Raw genomic sequence first — 18176 nt, forward strand, 5'->3', positions numbered from 1 at the left:
TTTGTCTTTCCTCTGGTGTAAACTTACTTCTGCTAGAGATGATTTTAATTACCATCACATTCACCTAATGCAGTTAGTGAGACCAAAGAATGCTTTCTAAGCACTGGAGTGATTTTTTTTTTAGAGTGCTTTTAAAATGGTATGATTTGGCTCCTTAGGGAGTTTTTGGGTTGGTTTTTTTTGGTGCTTTGTACTTTCACAAGCAAGTCTGACAGATGAGTTAGTTGGATTTAAGCCAATATGCCATCCTCTTTAGCAAAGACCTCATTTAAACCCTGTACAAACTGGTAGTGAATGCAAGCCATCACAGAAGGGGCTTTTACCCATGCATAATAAGAGTGAATACACAGACTGAAACATTTGTAGATAACTGATTTCTGTCCTGTGGTATTTCTTATGGTAGAAACAGCTGCTTCTCCTCTGTCAGCCTGCAATGGCAGCTTAATCTGCTGGAGGTGTAAGGTGACAGGTGTGCTTGCAAAAATGGTACTTGTCAAAGGGTGATCTCTGTGTAGCTGCCCTTCCACAGGCTGCTTTGCTTGGGTTGCAGCAACAGTAGGGTACTTGTGCTGATGGGAGTGATTGGAGGCTGTATGCTGCCTTCTGGGTCTGGAGCACAAGTTCTCACCTGGCATCTCCTGCCAGAACTCCACCTGCTGGAGACTTGTCAGGAGGCTGGGTGGTGTCCTGCCCTAACACATCTTTAATTTCACTCATGCTAAGTGGTCTGAATAAAGGAAATACTAAATACTGTCACAGGTTGTCCAGGGATGTGGTTGGAGCCCTGTCTCTGGAGACATTCAAAATCTGATCTAATCCCTGTGGACTGCAGGGTGGGTTGGACAAGATGGCCTTTGAGAATGCCTTCCAACCTGATGCAATCTGTGAATCTGTCTAGAACAGCAGTTTAGGTTTTGACTCCAAGTGTACTAACTGGAGAGACGTTCTTGCAGCCTTCTGAGGCTGATGTTGGACCTTCAGGCCTCCACTGTTGTGTATTTTAGCTGTTGTGATACAGTTAACTTAGGAGTCAATTCTTGGGGCCAATCAGAAACATGGGACAGTCTTTTTATCAGGGCCAGTTGTGACAGGACAAGGGTTGATGGTTTGAACTCAAAGAGGGAGATTTAGACTGGAGAGGAGTTTTTGGTAACGAAGATGGTAAAACACTGGACCAGGTTGCCCAAAGGTGAAGGTTCAGTCTTCAAGGTGAAGATTGGATGGGGCTCTGAGCAGCCTGCTGTGGTTGCAGATATCCCTGCTCACTGCAGAGAGGTTGGACTAGATGACCTTTAAAGGTCTCTTCCAACCCAGATGATTTTATGATTCTATGAAATGAACCTGTGTTTGGTTTTCTTGTATTTATTTTTGTCGGTCCTTTACACTTCTTCAGGCATTCACAACAGACTTTAGAGTTCACTGGGCTCAGCATCCTTTAAGGCCTGAGTTTGCTGAAAGCACTTACTTCTTGTATAAGGTAAGGTCACTTTCATTCCTCTGGTTTTTGGTCACTTTGTTCAGCACCCAAAATCTGGTTTTATTTCAATAAGGAGTAGCATATTTTGGTATAAAATATATAGCCTATCTCTAGCTTATTTTGTCTGCTGGAACCAGGTCTGTGTGTAAACAAGTTGAAAGTATTTGCTTTCAAAACTTGTTGTAGAAGTCTTGTTTTATATGCCTAGAATTAGAAAGAAAACAGTTAGTTGATAAAGGGCTGTATTTTAAATGATGTTTACAGATAGTGCTGATCTCTCTTAAGAGAGATCTGAGAGACTTAAGAGCAAAAGCCACTTGTACCTTGCAGAAAAGAGCAGTGCCTAAATGTCCTGGTGTTTCTGTAAGCATTTCCATGTCCTTACCTGCATGTGCAGTGGAATCTCAGATTGATTAGCACCCCTAATAAATTAGACTTTATGGTGCCTGAGAAGGTTTGGAGTCAAAACTAGCGTTAGGAAAACGGAAGCTGCTAATTGTACCTTAAGTCAAACTGCACCTCTGAGTTTGGGGTTTGCCTTGCTTTTGTAGGCTACTGGGGACCCTTATTACCTAGAAGTGGGAAAAACACTCATTGAAAACTTGAACAAGTACGCACGAGTGCCTTGTGGGTTTGCTGCAATGAAGGATGTTCGTACGGGAAGTCATGAAGACAGGTAAAAGGCTTTGCAATTTTCTTCTTCATAAAAAGATTACAGGGAAAAAAAATCTCATTACTCTCTTTACATAACTGAATTGACTTTTGAGTAGCTGGCTGTCTGCAGTTGAACAACCAAGCCCAGAATTGCCTGTTTGTCATAGTCTATAAACTGTTTGTCTCGGATTGATGGAGGAATTACTTCCAAACCAAATACACTTCCAATCAAGAGGTTTGTAAAGAGGTTTATTTGTTTTGTATGTTTCTGCTGGTTGGTACTGGACATGCCTGATCATTTCCCTCCAAACATAGTTTCTTCTCAGTGGAAGGAACACTAATGGAATTCAGTTCCACAGTGATAGTCATGAAGTCTTCAGAGATGGAGCAGCAGGAGTATTTGTTCTACTGATGCTTTTGAAAAGAAGGGGGGATCTTCCTAAAGGGCATGCATTTCTTTCCCATAGAATGGACTCTTTCTTCCTGGCTGAGATGTTTAAGTATCTTTACCTGCTGTTTGCTGATAAGGAAGACATGATTTTTGACATTGAAGATTATATCTTCACTACAGAAGCTCATCTGTTACCACTTTGGCTTTCCACTACAAACCAAACCATCTCTAAAAAAAATACAGTAAGTAATAACTCTAACTTAGTTTTACTGGTGCTTTGAAGCTGTTTGGGGGTTTTTTGTTGTTGTTTAATGGGAAGAAGTAGATGAAAAAGCAGGAAAGGTCCTAGTTTGAAGAATTACACCATTTCTGACACTTCATTTCATAGGAGCCATTTTGTCCTCACATGGCTACAAATAATGTTTACTTGATGAGATTCTGCACCACTGAATCAGGGGGGGAAAAAATCTGTGGGATATGAGCAATATATAAAAAGAAAATGATTCTTCATCTTGGTAAAAATGTTAAAAGAATACACTGTTGTGCTTTTGTTTTCAGCTTTATTTTCTATTGTTTGTTTCTAAGACATTTTCATCAACGCCTAAGTTGTTGTTGCTAATTTTAGCACACTGACCCTTGGTAAATTTAGAAGGGTTTGTTTAAATCCATGCAATAGGCATGTGTTGTCTAAATGTGAGAACACTGATAGAATTACAGAACTGTTGAGGTTGGAAGAGACCTCTGAGACCATCAAGTCCAGCTGCACACCCAGAGCTCACAATCCCACCACTACTGCTAAGCCACTGCCACTAAACCATGTCCCTCAGCAGCACATTCGTGTGTCTTTTAAACCCCTCCAGGAATGGGGATGCCACCACCTCCTGGGGCAGCCTGTTCTAGTGCCTGAGAACCCTTTCTGGGAAGAAGTTTTTCCTAGTGTCTAACCTGAGCCTTCTCTGGCACAATTTGAAGCCATTTCCTCCTGCCCTGTTACTTACTACACGTGAGAAGAGACCAACCCCCACCTTACCCCAACCTTTCAAGGGGTTTCAGAGGGCCAGAAGGTCTCCCCTCAGCCTCCTTTTCTCCAGGTTGAACAGCCCCACTGCCTTCAGCTACTCCTCAAAAGACTTGTGTTCAAGGCCCTTCACCAGCTTAGGTTGCTCTTTTCTGGACCTGTTCCAGCACCTCAATGCCCTTCTTGGAGTGAGTACAGTATTTGAGGTGTGGCCTCACCAGTGCTGAGTGGAGGGAGACAGTTGCTATTGGCCATACTATTTCTGATCCAGGCCAGGAGGCTATTGGCCTTCTTGGCCATCTGTGCACACACTGGCTGATGTTCAGCCAACCACTGACCAGCACTCCCAGATCCTTCTCCACCAGGCAGCTCTCCAGCCACTGCTCTCCATGTCTGTAGCGTTGTATGGGGTTGGTGAAACCCAAGGCACTTGACCTTACTGAACCTTTTATCGTTGCCCTCTGCCCACTGGTCCACCTCTGTAGGGCCCCGCTGCCCCCAAGCAGACCAACTCTCCCTCCCAGCTTAGTGTCTGAGGGTGCAATTGATCCCCTCATCCAGATTCATTGGTCAAAATGCTAAACAGAACTGGCCCCAACACTGAGCCTAGGGAACACTGACAGGTTTAGACATTACTTAACCTTCCAAAATAACCTACAGCTAATACAGCTGTGCAGAGGAGCATCATAAATACCTGTCATTGGTTTGGTCTGTGCTCATGAGGTAAAGTGATATCATTTATTTGTGAGGCAGTAGAAACACATGAGACTGTGGAGAAAAGAGTGACAGGGGCATCAGGGGTGTAAATTCCCTTATGCTAGTGTCTCCATTTTCAGCCTGTACTTGGAGTTTTAGGGTAATACCTGGATCAGGGGAAAATGCTCCTGTTGTGTGTCAAGCCACACTGATTGGAAAGCATGCTGGTTCAGGGACAGAGTTTCATGCTCATTAGTGGGATAAATACAATTACTTGTTCTCAGTGCCCAACATTAATACATTTAATGTGCCATGGAGTTGGATTTTCCTGTTCCTTGATGGTGGAGAGCCTGCAGCCTCTCTGAAATGTGCTTTCCTTCAGCATTTATCCTGTTTCATCTTTGAGTTTTGGAAAGGAGAGACTTCTTTAAACTACACAAGAAGTTCTCTGAAGGATCTGAAGTATTTTATGTGACTTTCATTCCCAACATGAAAAGTTGATACTTTTGAGGCAGGCAGGATACCCACAGCTTAAGCTGTCTGAAGAGGTGGCCTCAAAAGTGTAGTTCTCTTCAGAACCACCAACATTAGTAAAAGGCCAATAAAGGGCAACAGAGTAAATTGTTCAAGTGCAGTTTTCTTAAGCTCTTTAAGTCAGAGCTGTTAACATGCATAATGCAAATAAGAAAGGTCCATTGAAAAGAGTGTCCCAAAAGTTGTGTGAAATGGCTAAAAGGCTGTGAGTGTGTTTGTTCTGTTACGGAATTTACCTGATGGTGACAAAAAATGGGTAAGAACAAATGGAATGTGTCAATTATGTTTAATATAAACACAGTGCTATGAAGCCAAAGTGCCTGTGAGCTATCTGGCAGCATCAACCCAACATCCTGTTTGTACTGGTTCTCATAAACAGGAAAGGTCATGTCTTGCACTGTGATGCTTGCAAGATCTTTTGGTGATGTGACTACTATTTGTCACACTTAGGAGCAGAGATGCTTCAAAGTGTTTGTTCCAGTAAGCTAACAGCCTTTTGACCTTGTTTTTAGGGAGCCTTTACCTACTTTTATAAGATAATTTAGTAGATTTTTAATTAGCTAATACATTGCAAACAAGGTGGAGTGTTTTTGCTGTGGGCTTTTCTTGCAAGTAGATAAATACCACAACTAAGAGCAGGCTAACTATGGCTCCAAAGCGCCGTACATGTTCCACATGGCTTCACATGTTGCAAACTGGCAGTTTGTGCCAGTGTGAACTCTCTCATCTTTACTGAAAATAGACTCTGTGAGTTACACAGAGATCTATCCCTGCCCATTCAGGCTTCCAAGCCTATGTGGCTTCTGAGGAGGAGAATCTTTTGTTCATATGATCGGATGTGATATTCTTAGTAACGGGAAGCAGGAATGACCTCAGGTCTGCAGCTCCTCCACGCAGCATGAAGACACAGTCAGATTAAATCAGAACAACTTCCTTCAGTTGTCCAGCACATAAAGGTGCAGGGACACTAGCTGTGTCCTGAGCAGGCTTGAGAAATGCTATTTGCCACTAAAGGATTAGGTGTTTCTGCAAAAAAAGGTGGAGAGATTGTGGCTGCAGGTTTGGTAAGTGACAAATCAGAACTGGTTGTATTTGTCTGTCCCTAGAATGGGGCTGTAGTTAGCTGATTAGCCTTTGTTACTCCAAGGTGTGGCACAGAAAAGTGATGCATCCTTCATTCCTGGCGTCTGGACTGCACTCAGCTGCTGTGTATCCTGAGTACACACATTACTTGAGGGTGGATCTGATGGTTTTTTGCATATAGAACTGTAAGCTACATTTTTAACAAGTGATTGCATCTCTTGTTTTAGACTACAGAATACACAGAGCTGGATGACAGCAACTTTGACTGGACCTGTCCCAACACCCAGATTCTTTTCCCAAATGACCCAATGTTTGCTCAAAGCATTCGTGAACCTTTGAAAAATGTGGTGGATAAGAGCTGTCCCAGGGGTATTTCCAGAGCGTAAGATGGATGTTTTCTGTCTTTTGGCAGTGTAGAGACGAGTGGAATTGAGTCTGTTAATGCATGTAAGGAGAAATACGAGGTGTACTGGAGCTTGCTCTGCTTGAGTTTGTAGTCCTTTTAGAATGGATAACTGAGCTACAGGGAAAAATCAGACTGGCATCAACAGCAAGACTTAATTCATCTCCAGCAGGAATTAGAGTGCTTTTCAAAGCAAAAGGAGCTTAATGAGCCACATGCTCCAAGTGGGAATTATAGCTCAGGTGTTGCAGGAAGCATGTCTCTGATTTGTAAAATTGATTTCTGCAATCCCTTGAACGGTTCTGCAGTTCTTTGTAGTAAGCAAATCATACTACAGAACCTCACACAATCCCAGCATGGTGAGGGTTGGCAGGAACCTCGGGAGGTTGTCCAGTCCAACAACCCTGCTAAAGCAGGGGCACCCACAGCAGCTTGCCCAGGATCACAGTGTCCAGGTGGATTTGGAGTCTCTCCAGAGGAGATTCTACAGCCTCTCTGGCCAGCCTGCTCCAGGGCTCCAGCACCCCTACAGCAAAGAATTTTTTTCCTTCCTGCACAGATGGCTTCCAGTTTGTGCCCACTGCCCCTTGTCCTGTCACTGGACACACCTGAAAAGAGTCTTGACATCTGGCCTTTAGATATTGATAAGATCCCCAACTTCACTTGTTTTGAAGAATTTAGGAGAGTGTTAAAGCTGAGGAAGTTTATCCTTCTAACCAGCTCTTCAGTATTTATACTTCACAAATAACACTGAGAAGCAACTGCTTGAGGACAACTGATTTTAGTCAGTCTAATAGTCATGCAGTCTGTTCAGACAAGAGAGACAGCACCTGGCAGTCTTGCCATCACCCTTGCATGTGTTTTTTTGCACTACAGAATCGCTGATCATCTCAACAGCTTTAAAAGACAGACAGTTTGATAAGCTGAACCCTAGTGAAGCTTGAACTCAGCATTATTTGAAAGAATCCAAGTTTTGGGGTGGTAGGAATAATGTGAGAGTTGCATTTCAACCACAGTCTTGTTTTTAAAGCTTTGATGTCTAATGTCTTTTGGCAGAGAAGATGGTTTGGGAAGTGGACCAAAGCCACCATTGAGAGCCAGAGACTTCATGGCCAGTAATCCTGAACACTTGGAGATACTGAAGAAGATGGGAGTCAGTTTGATTCATCTGAAGGATGGAAGAGTACAATTAGTACAGCATGCAGTGCAAGTAAGACTTGACAGGACTTCTTTTGGAAACCTTCAGTGATACTGGACAGTTAAGAGCTTCAGAGGGACTGGCAGACTGGAAAGAGGCACATGAGCTTTAGCTGCAGCTATATTTAGCAACCTTCTGCTTGTTAATGTTTTGCCTCATTAACACTTTTAACTAATCTTCCCTTAAATTAGATGGAGGCTTTTGAGTCAAAGTGATGTAGCTAGCAACACCTTATGTGAAAAGATCTCGGTGTGAGATACTTCCACTTGTGTTTAAGTGGTCTGTGTGTTTTCAGTCTTCTGGGTGGTAGAGGCGCTGAAAGGTTAACTTCCTCAGTGAGATGATGAATGAGTGCCAGTGAGCATCTGCTCTGTGCTTTAAAATTTCTGCAGCAGTGGTCCAAAGCAAACATAACTTCAGTAATTATTTTCTTTTCCTCAAACACTTCTGAAGAAACTGTTTATGTTTCTTTACTCCCAGGCAGCAAGTTCACTTGATGCTGAGGATGGCTTGCGGTTCATGCAGGAGATGATCGAACTCTCCAGTCAGCAGCAGAAAGAGCAACAGCTACCTCCTCGTGCTGTTCAGATTGTTTCCCATCCGTTCTTTGGCAGGGTGGTCTTGACTGCTGGACCAGCACAATTTGGGATGGACTTATCCAAACACAAAGCAGGGGTAGGGAGGATCTTGATTCAATCTCTTTGTGGCTTTGTTACTTTCCTAATTCCATAAGTCTAAATTTTACAGCACTGCTTCTATCTCAGCCTTGCCAGCAAGAGGGTGATCAATTAATTACAGTGATTAAAATGACAGGGCACAGAAATGACAGCAGTGACAGACTTTCAGATGGGTGACTTAGCAGTCTGTGGCCTGTGCTTTGCTCTTGAGTCATCAGTGATGAGTTGGGATTTAAAATGCATGCATAGTATGGTTTTCTGGAAACAAAGTCATATGGTCTGCAGTGCAGATCTTAAGAGAGATTAATTCAAGGAGAGGTTTTCCTACCATGTCAGCCAAAGACTCTCAAAAGCCATTTTGGAGTTAGAATAGGCTGTTTTCATACAAGCTTTTATAAAAGGCTGTGTCTGGATGGAAGAAGAAAATATCAGTGGCAGTGATCCCTATTGGAAGCAGTAGGAAAACCCAGTGGCTTAGACTAGGCAAGGTGCAGCCCCAAAGAGGAGTTCCAGGGAAGCAGTTCACAGAAGAGAATTTTCCAGAGACAGCAGATATAAGAATTAGGTTTTCACTTGGTCATTCTTTGCTTCTCAGAACTCCAGCTTCAGGGTAAAGATTGCCTGCATTGACAGAACATTGGCTTCTGTCACTGAATGCATTAGATTAACTGAGGGAATGAAAATGCTTAGGACTCTTCTGCAAGTTTGAACGCAGTGCTCTAATTCTCTCTTCTTGTTTTTTTTTCCCCAGACAAGAGGATTTGTTGCAACCATTAAGCCATATAATGGATGCTCAGAGATCACTAATCCTGAGGCAGTGAAAGAGAAGATTGCTCTGATGCAGAGAGGCCAGTGTATGTTTGCTGAAAAGGCACGAAATGTTCAAAGAGCTGGAGCAATAGGAGGCATTGTTATTGGTAAGCAAAACCCTTCAGTTCATGTAGATGTACTTCACAGATTTGGAGATAGTAGAGAGCTGATAAGCAGCTGTTAAACTGTCTGAGATGACAGCACAGAAACTGCGCCTTCAGAAGAAGAAATGGTTGTGTGGTTCTGTGCAGAAAGCATAGCTGAGCAAACTGGGATGGGTGATTGTCACTGGGTTTTGCAGATTAAAAACTCTTTAAAGGATCACAGAGTTGATTGGGATGGGTGATTGTCACTGGGTTTTGCAGATTAAAAACTCTTTGAAGGATCACAGAATTGCAGTAGTGCTGTCTGCTTACTGCTGAGGAAGACAAGGTAGGAATGAGAAATGTTAAGGGAAACAAGTAGACATGTTGCCTTTTTGCAGCAAGCTTCAGATTTTGTGCCTGGCATCCTCTTAATTGTCTGGGCAGCAGAAGGCTGCTGAGAAGTCTCTGGGAATTGGGAGTTGTAGTCTATCTAACAGGAAGGTCACTTGCTTCTTGTGTGCACTGGCCAGATGACAACGAGGGAAGCAGCAGTGACACAGCTCCTCTCTTCCAAATGGCTGGTGATGGGAAGAACACAGATGATATCACAATTCCCATGCTCTTCCTCTTCAACAAGGAAGGAAACATCATCCTGGATGCAATCCGGGAGTATGAGGCTGTGGAGGTGCTCCTTTCTGATAAAGCAAAAGACAGAGGTAAGATCAGAGGTGGTTTATTCAGATTCAGAGGTTATTCTTCAATTCAGCTTCCCTCTCTGCCGTGGCACAGTGTGCCATGCACAGTGATGACTTCTGTTGCCACCCAAAGGTGCACACGTGTTACTTGGCAACTCTGCTTTTCTGTTTGACATTGGTAATGGTTATTCCAGCAAAAAGCCATTGTCTGAGGAGTGTCATTACCTGCTCCCCCTCTTCAAGTTCTAATCAACATGAAGGCTGTTCATAAGTTGTCTAATGAGAAAATGCAGCCTTTTGGATTCTTTTTGGACCCCTTTTGTCCTAATGTGCTTTGAAGTGGTGTCAGGAATAGCTGAGTGTTCAGTGCCCTACATTGTAAATGCCTCTCTCTTATCAAGCTCCCCAGTGACACCCTTGGTACCCAAAAGGAAAGATACAACTGTTACAACCATTCTGCCTGTCTAAGGAGAAGTGAGAAATAAGGCTGCTGAGCTCAGATGTTTAGCAATTTTTCTTGCATGATGCAGGAAGGTTGCAAGCTAATACATTCCCAATTAAAATGTTTGCCTATGACAGAGCATTCTGAGCTTCCCTTTTGTGAGCCTCCCTTGCTAGCACCACTTTGTCCAAGCAGAGCAGGTAAAAGATGAAATCTCTCAGTGGCAGCATTTATTTCCTGCACATTTGCAAAGGTGATATGCTGAAAGCTGCAGTGTTCTTCACAGCTGCTGACTAACGCCTCCTGCCTCTCTCTGTGGTTAGACTGCTCTAACAAAGTGGTATGCACACTTGGGAATTTGTAATCTGTGTCTGCTTCTTCCCCTCTCCTCATGCTTCCATTTGGAATCCCAGCAACAATCTTTAAAGGTAAAATGATTCCAAACTACATTATTGATAGCAGTAAGTATCTTGTATTAAACGTAGCTTACGCAGTTAAACTCCCTACAGCTCTTGAAATACCACTGGCCTGTTTACTAGGCCTAAGCAGCAAACTCTAGAGTTTGCTGTACTTATAAATCAGCTGTTGTAAAGCTCTATTACTACTTGAGATGTGTGTGTGTCAGTTGTTCTGAGTGGGCTTGTGATGAGGGAGGCTTCAGCTTTGGCTCTTCAATTTACAGTTCAATGAACTTACGAAACTCTGACTCCCACTTACTTGGGAGTGGGATCTGGGTGGACCTGGGAGTGCTTTAAAATCCAGTATGAAAGTTCAGTGCACGCAGTGGGGATTTGCTGAGGACCGGAGGATGGTAACTAGCACTGACCCAGAAGTCACTACTCACAGAATCACAAAGCGGTTTGGGTTGGAAGGGACCTTAAAGAGTGTCTAGTGCCACTCCCACCCTGCCATGGACAGGGACACCTCCTACTAGACCAGCTTGCACTAGGCCTCATCCAACCTGGCTTTAAACACTTCCAGGCTTGGAGCCTCCACAGCTTCTCTGGACAACCTGTTCCAGTGCCTCACCACCCTCATGGGGAAGAATTTCCTCCTAACGTCTAATCTAAATCAGGCTGCTTCCAGTTGGAAGCCCTTACCTCTGCTCCTGTCACTACCTGCCTTTGTAAAAAGTCCCTCCCTGTTCAAGTTTGAGGAACCCAAACTAGTCTGTGTTGTTTGCCCTTGTTTAAAATGTCTTTAAACGTCTTCTCTCCCCTCCCTCTGTAAAAGAAGCTCCTTTGTAGTAGTTTCTCCTATCAGTGGTAAGTCTGCACTTCCTTGAGGGATAAAGCCAAGGGAAGTGACCTTGCTTTTCAAATACATAATAAACTGTGGCATTCCTAGGGGAGTTTTCAAACCATGCTTTTCTCTTCCCTCTAAAAGACTTGGAAGTGGAGAATATGGACCAGAAATTGTCTGAAAACGATTCACATAAACAGCATTCAGAAGAACCTACTTCAGCATCTCAGGATGTTGGCACAGTCAGCGAGGAGCCCGAAGAAGGAGAAAGCTCTGATGTTACTGATCCTGACTCTGTACCTCCTGCTGATGCAGCCAGTGACAGTGTTTCCATTTCAAATCAGGATTCCTCCGTCCCTGGAAGCCAGGAGGCTGGTGCTCCAGAGCCAGCATGTCCACCAGGGGACAGCCAGCCTCAGGAACAACAGACTGAGACAGAGCCAAATTCCAAAGTTAACTGGGATAATAAAGTCCAGCCTATGGAATCCATATTAGCAGACTGGAATGAAGATATAGAAGCATTTGAAATGATGGAAAAGGATGAGCTATGACTTGTAATAATAACTTATTTGTTAGGAAACAAGTGGAGAACTCTTTGGGTGGAAGTGAGGCCCTGAGATCTGACAACTAGAAAACATATTCAGTATTGTGGCAAGCAGTCAGGTGCCACCTGGAAAATACCATAGAAACTCAGCACCCACTCCTTGTCTCATCTGAATGTGTCCTCTTTGACAATGGGAACGTGCAATCGAAGCATTTGCCTGGCTCCACAGCATGGTGCTGTAGCCCAGGAGGCTCATTCAGGGAACCAGCCCAGCTTCTGCCTTTCAGGCTTCAAGAGGTCACCCTCCCTTGGTCTCTGGAAAGCAGAAGTTGAGCACAGTGGGGTTAATGTACCACATAATGGTTATCCATGAGAGCACTTCAGGGCAGCAGGGCAGCTGCTGTTCTGCTTGGAGCAAAGGTGTGGTTTCACTGGGCTCTGCTGAGTTGAAAGCCTCCATTGACAGCAGCAGGGGAAGTTATGGTTCCAGTTATGGTGTCTTCAAGCTACAGCTAGAAGCAGTCTGAATTTTGTCCTGCCATATCATACTGAGATTTTTGTGTTGCTCACCACTGCTTCCATCTGTTACCGTGAAGAACAACCATGATGACAGGCGAGTTGTTTTCCTTCTGCTTCACTTCCAACTAGAGAAACTATAAACCAAAGGCAGCGTGTGCTGTGTAAGCGGGGCCCATGAGGGGAACTGAGACAGCCTTGGGGTCTTGGGACCCTGGGATCAGAGAAACTGAGACAGCCTTGGGAAGCAACTAAAGGTTTGTGGTGTGTTGTTGAAGTGATGCTTGAAGTTAAGGCAAAGTGGACAAGGCAGATGTTGTTACAGGTATTTCATTTGGCCTTCCAGGTTGGGAAACTCAAATGTACCCCATGACATGGAGTTTAAAGGGGCAATACTCTCTGTCAGGACAGCAAGCTCAGCTGATCTTGTTCCAAAAAACATCTTCCTTTTTCTACAAGTTTTACTTCTAACAGCTTGACTTTGCTGCCATCCTTTTGATACTCAAGCTTCCACGTGTGATACTGCAAGGCAACGAGGCCAGTACCAGTAGTGAAGTGCGGTTGGGGCCATAGTTTAGTGGTGTGAGCTGTGAGGATGGCTGGTCTGTTACTGTGGGCTTTGGGAGCTTGTTACAGGTAAGTGTGAGTCCCAGTTTGTTATCCCTATGATGAGAACCCCACGACTGAAATAAAACTGGGGATGGTTAAACTCCTGAGAGATGTTTTGACTGTGTCCAAAGAAACTGCCAAAATACTGAAGTCACTTGATTTGTATAGACTGCTTGTAGTGAATTGTGGTTCAGAGAGTTGTTTTATATTATAGAGTAAGTTAACACTGCCTATATGCTGCACCTGGTGAAAGATGAAGGTTAAAATGGAAAGGAGAAGGGGGGAAAAAAGCCCCAGTCTGAACTGCACCTTTGATGGAGCTGGTGAAATGACGTGTGCTGAATGTGCAGCTGTTAGTTGTCAGAGCCATACTGTATCCATTTGTGTCCTCCTGTACAGTATGGGCAGAGAAATCCCAGGCAAACGTCTCCATGCCTACTCAGCTGCTTTCCAGAGTCTCCAACGCACAGGCACCTTCTGGAGAGCAAGCCAGGCAGAACATCACCCAGGTACCTAGCGCTCAGCCACGCTGCGAGGAGGCAGCAGGACAGTGACTAAGTGTCCTTGGAAACACATCAGCTTTTACATGCAGGCATCATTCCTTTGCACAAACAGCTGCCTGGAGCCTTGGGGTGAGTGAGCAGGGCTTGCAGCAGCTGGGGGTTCAGTTTGGAATCTCTTTGTGTGTCTATCACATTAGGTGAGGCTCTGCATATGTGTTCCATCAGGGGAGCCTTCTAAGTGTCCTTGGAGCCCAAGTCAGCACCCAAGGGTGCTGCACTCCCCTGGTAGCACCAGGCTCTAAGCCATGTGGCCAACTGCAGTCAGCTGCAGCATCACCACCATTCAGGTGCAGATCAAACTTTTTCCTTCTGATAACTCCTTTGGTCTGTCAGTGCTTAGTGCCACAAAAGGAGCATCCTTGTTCCCCATGCTCTTCATCTTCACACTTATTAGCTTTGCTGGTGGAGATGGAATGGTTTCTGTAGCTATAGGAGACCCTGGTCATTGTTAGAACTGTCAGTAAGCCAACTACAGATTATTTTATGTGCAGAAAATCTAGGTGTAGGTTTAAAATGTTATCAAAAGATCAACTTTCTCTGCCATCAGCAGTTTGGTTTTATTTAGCTGCTTTTTCCACATTGTGTTGCTAAAGCAGCAGATATTAGCAGTCTCCTTTGAGGGGGTTTTGAATGATCCCAGCATTCCCTATGAATTGGAGGAAGAATTTTGGTGGTGGCCTACCTCAGCTAAGTGTTGCCTCCTTCCTTTTGGGTTGGATTTCTTTGTTTTAGTTTGTTCTACTTTTGACACCATCAGGAGAGCCATGGCTTTGGTTATAAAACTGACCTGGGTTAAGGTTGACCTTGGGGACAGACAACTGAATTTCATTCAGGTTATTTTCACTTTGTACTTGATGAGGAAGTAGGCTTTAGCTGAACCTTTTCATATCATTCTGGAAATAATTCCCTTTCAGAATTTGAATTGAATCCCAAAATTCAATTCACTGTCATCTTAAAAAGTGAGAAGAATGTATTCATCAGACCCCCAACACCTTTTGGAGAGGGGAGTACGGGGGTTTCTCCCTCCCAGTTTGTAGAAGTCTGCTCCCTCTGTGTGGAATGTTGCTGGTACATCATTAATCAGTAATTGCCTCTACCTATTGTACATGTATTTCTATGATATTGGACACTGAAGAGTTCAGGAATCACAGCTGGAACTAGCACTTACTCCATGCCATGTAATTCAGAGCAGCCAATTATTTTATCATTTGATTTTAGAGGAATCTTCTTAATTGTTTACATTTATTGTCTCTTAATGAAGTTTCACAACGAGCCCAGCTTTCTTCTCCTCTTCCTCCTCCTCCTCCTGGCAGCCTACCTGGAGGCACAGCAGTAGGCACAGCTAAGTGTACAGGGAGAGGTTAAAACCAGGATATCTTCTGCAAAAGGCATCAGTCAGAACATAGGAAACAAACCCATTCTGTGAATGAAATATTGTATGTTGGGGTTTTATAAGGTTATTACTATTTTGGTTTTTAGCCAGCCCACTTTACAGCCCTCTATTTTCTTATGAGAGATGTCTAATAACAGGTGCTGTAAGAGGATTGTTGGGTTTTACTGTCTGCTGGGGAATCTATACAATATTTCTAAGGGCGACTATGTACTGTGATGTAAAAGCCTGGGCTACAATGTATATAATCTGTGTACATAATTGTGTACTTGATTATAACTGCTGATTGTAAAGATTTAATAAAATGTAAATACTCTGGTCAAGCTGTGCTGAAGTGACACTAATTCCTGACTTGCCCAGCTACCTCTCTGTGCCTTGACTTGTAGCAAGGCCTTTGGTCATCACAGCATCCCAGCATGATGGGGTTGGAAGGGACTTCTGGAGATCATCCAGTCCAACCCCCCTGCTAAAGCAGGGTCACCCACAGCAGCTTGCCCAGGATCACAGTGTCCAGGAGGGTTTGGAATCTCTCCAGAGAAAGAGACTCCACAACCTCTCTGGGCAGCCTGCTCCAGGGCTCCAGCACTTTCACAGCAAAGAGTTTTCTCCTCCCATCCAGATGGCACTTCCTGGGTTCCAGTCTGTGCCCACTGCCTCTTGTCCTGTCACTGGGCACCACTGAGCAAAGTCTGTCCCCATCCTCATGCCCTTCACCCTTTAGCTCTTGCTGAGCATTGATCAGATTCCCCTCTCAGGCTGCTCTTCTCCAGACTGAACAGCCCCAGGTCTCTCAGCCTTTCCTCATCACAGAGATGCTTCAGGCCCCTCAGCATCTTTGTAGCTCTCTGTTGCACTCTCTCCAGTAGTTCCCTGTCTTGAACTGGAGATCCCAGAACTGGACAGAGTGTTCCAGATGTGGCCTCACTCAAGGCAGAGTGAAGAGACAGGAGTACCTCCTTGACCTGCTGGCCACACCCTTCTTAATGCACCTCAGGGCACCACTGGCCTTCTTGGCCAGAGGGCACATTGGTGGCTCACAGTGAACTTGTCCACATCACTCTACTTCTCCACACAGCTGCTTCCCAGCAGGTCATCCCTCACCTGTACTGGTGCAGGGGTTGTTCTTCCCCAGGTACAGGACCCTACACTTGCTGTTGTGACACTTCATGAGACACAGTGGTGCACAACCATGGCTGACAGCAGCAGGCACACTGCGGTGCAGGACACTGAAATGAGGGATAACTTTTCACTGGGGGTAGCCAGACACAAGCAGAGCAACCCTTTTGTGTGGTAGAGGATAGGGAAGGCTCTCAGCAGCCTCCTCTAACCAGGCTGTTCCAAGCTCTCTTATGCTATGACTTAGGCATTTTTCATGATTATTTTTCAGGCCTGCTCCTGCAGTGAGAGTGCAGAGCCTCACACCTTCAGTGCAAGTGTGACTACTTCCGATACTGTCATTAGGATTAAAAAAACCTCTCGTCTCTCTTGGGCTTGATTAGGTAAGTCTCAGAGGAACCATCCTCCAGCATCCTTCCTCATTTATTAGCTATTCTCTGACATGCTAGAGCATGCCCCCAGCCCTGCTTCTCTTATAACAAGATCTCAGGGTTATTCGGTTTATTTCTGGGTTGATTTCCAATACTTCCACTCCTCAGGAGCACTCACTGCATGGATGTATGAAGGGTAAGGCAGGCATGGTGGCATCACACCTCCTGTTAAAACCAGCTTTAATTAAGCTTTATTGCACCGGTTGGGCTGTTCTATTGTCACATTTCCACTTTCCACTCAGCTCCCCCCAAGCTGGAGGACTTCAGCAGCTCTGACAAAAGCAGCCTCAACTGCTGCTTGTTCGGTAATTCATATCAGCCAGGAGCTGAAGGTGGCAGGAGTCCCAGTTTTGTCCTAAGTGCTACATAAAAGATAATGTTAGTAAATCTTCCCAGCTGGAATGGCCCCAAGCCACCAGCGTTTGCCTGCCAAAGTTCAGCCCAGCCGTTAACCCCCAGCGTGGGTGAGTTCCTCGCTAGTCATCCCTGAGTAACACAGCGTGATGGGGTGGCCACCGGGGCTGGGCTGAGTGCAGGCAAGCTTGGGTAGTGGTACCCACATAGTATCCCAGCACGGTGAGGGTTTGAAGGGGGCTCTGGAGATCATCTCATTCAACCCCCCTGCTAAAGCAGGGTTACCCACAGCAGCTTGCCCAGGGTCACAATGTCCAGGTGGGTTTGGAATCTCTCCAGAGAAGGATATCGCACACCCTCTCCAGGCAGCCTGCTCCAGGGCTCCAGCACCCTCACATAAAGCTTTTGGAGAGCACTCTGGCACAGTTTGAGTACCCCACCAGCTGCCACACCAGGACAGGCCTGATGGCAGCAGTGCAGGGCAGAGAATGAGAAGAAACAGACAACCAGCTTCACCCTTTCTTAGAGCACCCTGCCCCAGCTCTCCTCACCAGGTGCTGCTGTTGACCTCACAGCACTGGGAAGGAGTCGCTGGGTTTTGGGCAGGAGCCCCGAGCTTGACACAGAGAAATGTGGAGCAGCAAGGAGAAACTGGAGCTGGCTGCACCAAATTTGATGCATTTTAGGCTTTCCTATGGACTGCTTCTCCTCATGGGCAGCAGGGTGGCAGCAGGGTAAATGGTGGTGGCTGGAGATGGGTGTGATACTCCCTTCTGCAGCAGAAGCCACCTCCCTGCCCCTCCTTCAGCCCAATGCTCCTCACCTGCTGCTTTAAGAGAATTAGCAAGCAAGGCTGAGGGGAAAAAAGGCATTTCCAGCACAGACCAGCTCTCCTGGCTGTTTTATGTAACCTAGCACATGATGCCCCACGTTTATTCTGGGGCCTGACAGGGCCGAGGGGGCTGCCAGGCAAGGAGCATCCCTGCTAAGTGATCTCAATCTTGGCTGCCCTGGCATTACAGCATCATAAAAAATTACAGAGCTGCTATTTTGGGGTAGCAGCTCGCTCCAACTCGGTGAATAGCTGCATCTCCATATGACTCACTCTGGGGGATTATTAATAGACACAAAAGCAGAATGCCAAAATCCTGAGAATATCACCCAGCTCCCACATGGAGCCTGCTCCTTCCTCACAGCCATTGCTCTCAAGAACTTCTTGTCTCAAAATTATTGTTATTATAATATAT

General features: G+C 45.1%; 1 protein-coding gene across 2 annotated transcripts in view; it reads left to right on the forward strand.

Moving 5' to 3' along the window:
- Window positions 1-15351, forward strand: part of EDEM3 (ER degradation enhancing alpha-mannosidase like protein 3) — a 34791-nt gene extending 19440 nt beyond the window's left edge. Inside the window, exons 12-21 of one of the 2 annotated variants that reach the window (XM_068141329.1) lie at window positions 1394-1477; window positions 2029-2153; window positions 2599-2764; window positions 6081-6235; window positions 7313-7466; window positions 7935-8129; window positions 8883-9048; window positions 9558-9743; window positions 10578-10625; window positions 11551-15351. In XM_068141329.1, coding sequence (XP_067997430.1) covers window positions 1394-1477; window positions 2029-2153; window positions 2599-2764; window positions 6081-6235; window positions 7313-7466; window positions 7935-8129; window positions 8883-9048; window positions 9558-9743; window positions 10578-10625; window positions 11551-11957 — 1686 coding nt within the window. In that variant the 3' untranslated portion in view covers window positions 11958-15351. The remainder of the gene's footprint in view (window positions 1-1393; window positions 1478-2028; window positions 2154-2598; window positions 2765-6080; window positions 6236-7312; window positions 7467-7934; window positions 8130-8882; window positions 9049-9557; window positions 9744-10577; window positions 10626-11550) is intronic. The other variant, XM_068141330.1, reaches the window with a different exon arrangement.
- The last annotated feature ends 2825 nt before the right edge of the window (window positions 15352-18176 follow it).

The sequence above is a fragment of the Melanerpes formicivorus genome, unplaced genomic scaffold (genome assembly GCF_026170545.1).
Source record: "Melanerpes formicivorus ecotype bairdi unplaced genomic scaffold, bMelFor1.0.p_v2 SCAF_7, whole genome shotgun sequence".
NCBI lineage: Eukaryota > Metazoa > Chordata > Aves > Piciformes > Picidae > Melanerpes > Melanerpes formicivorus.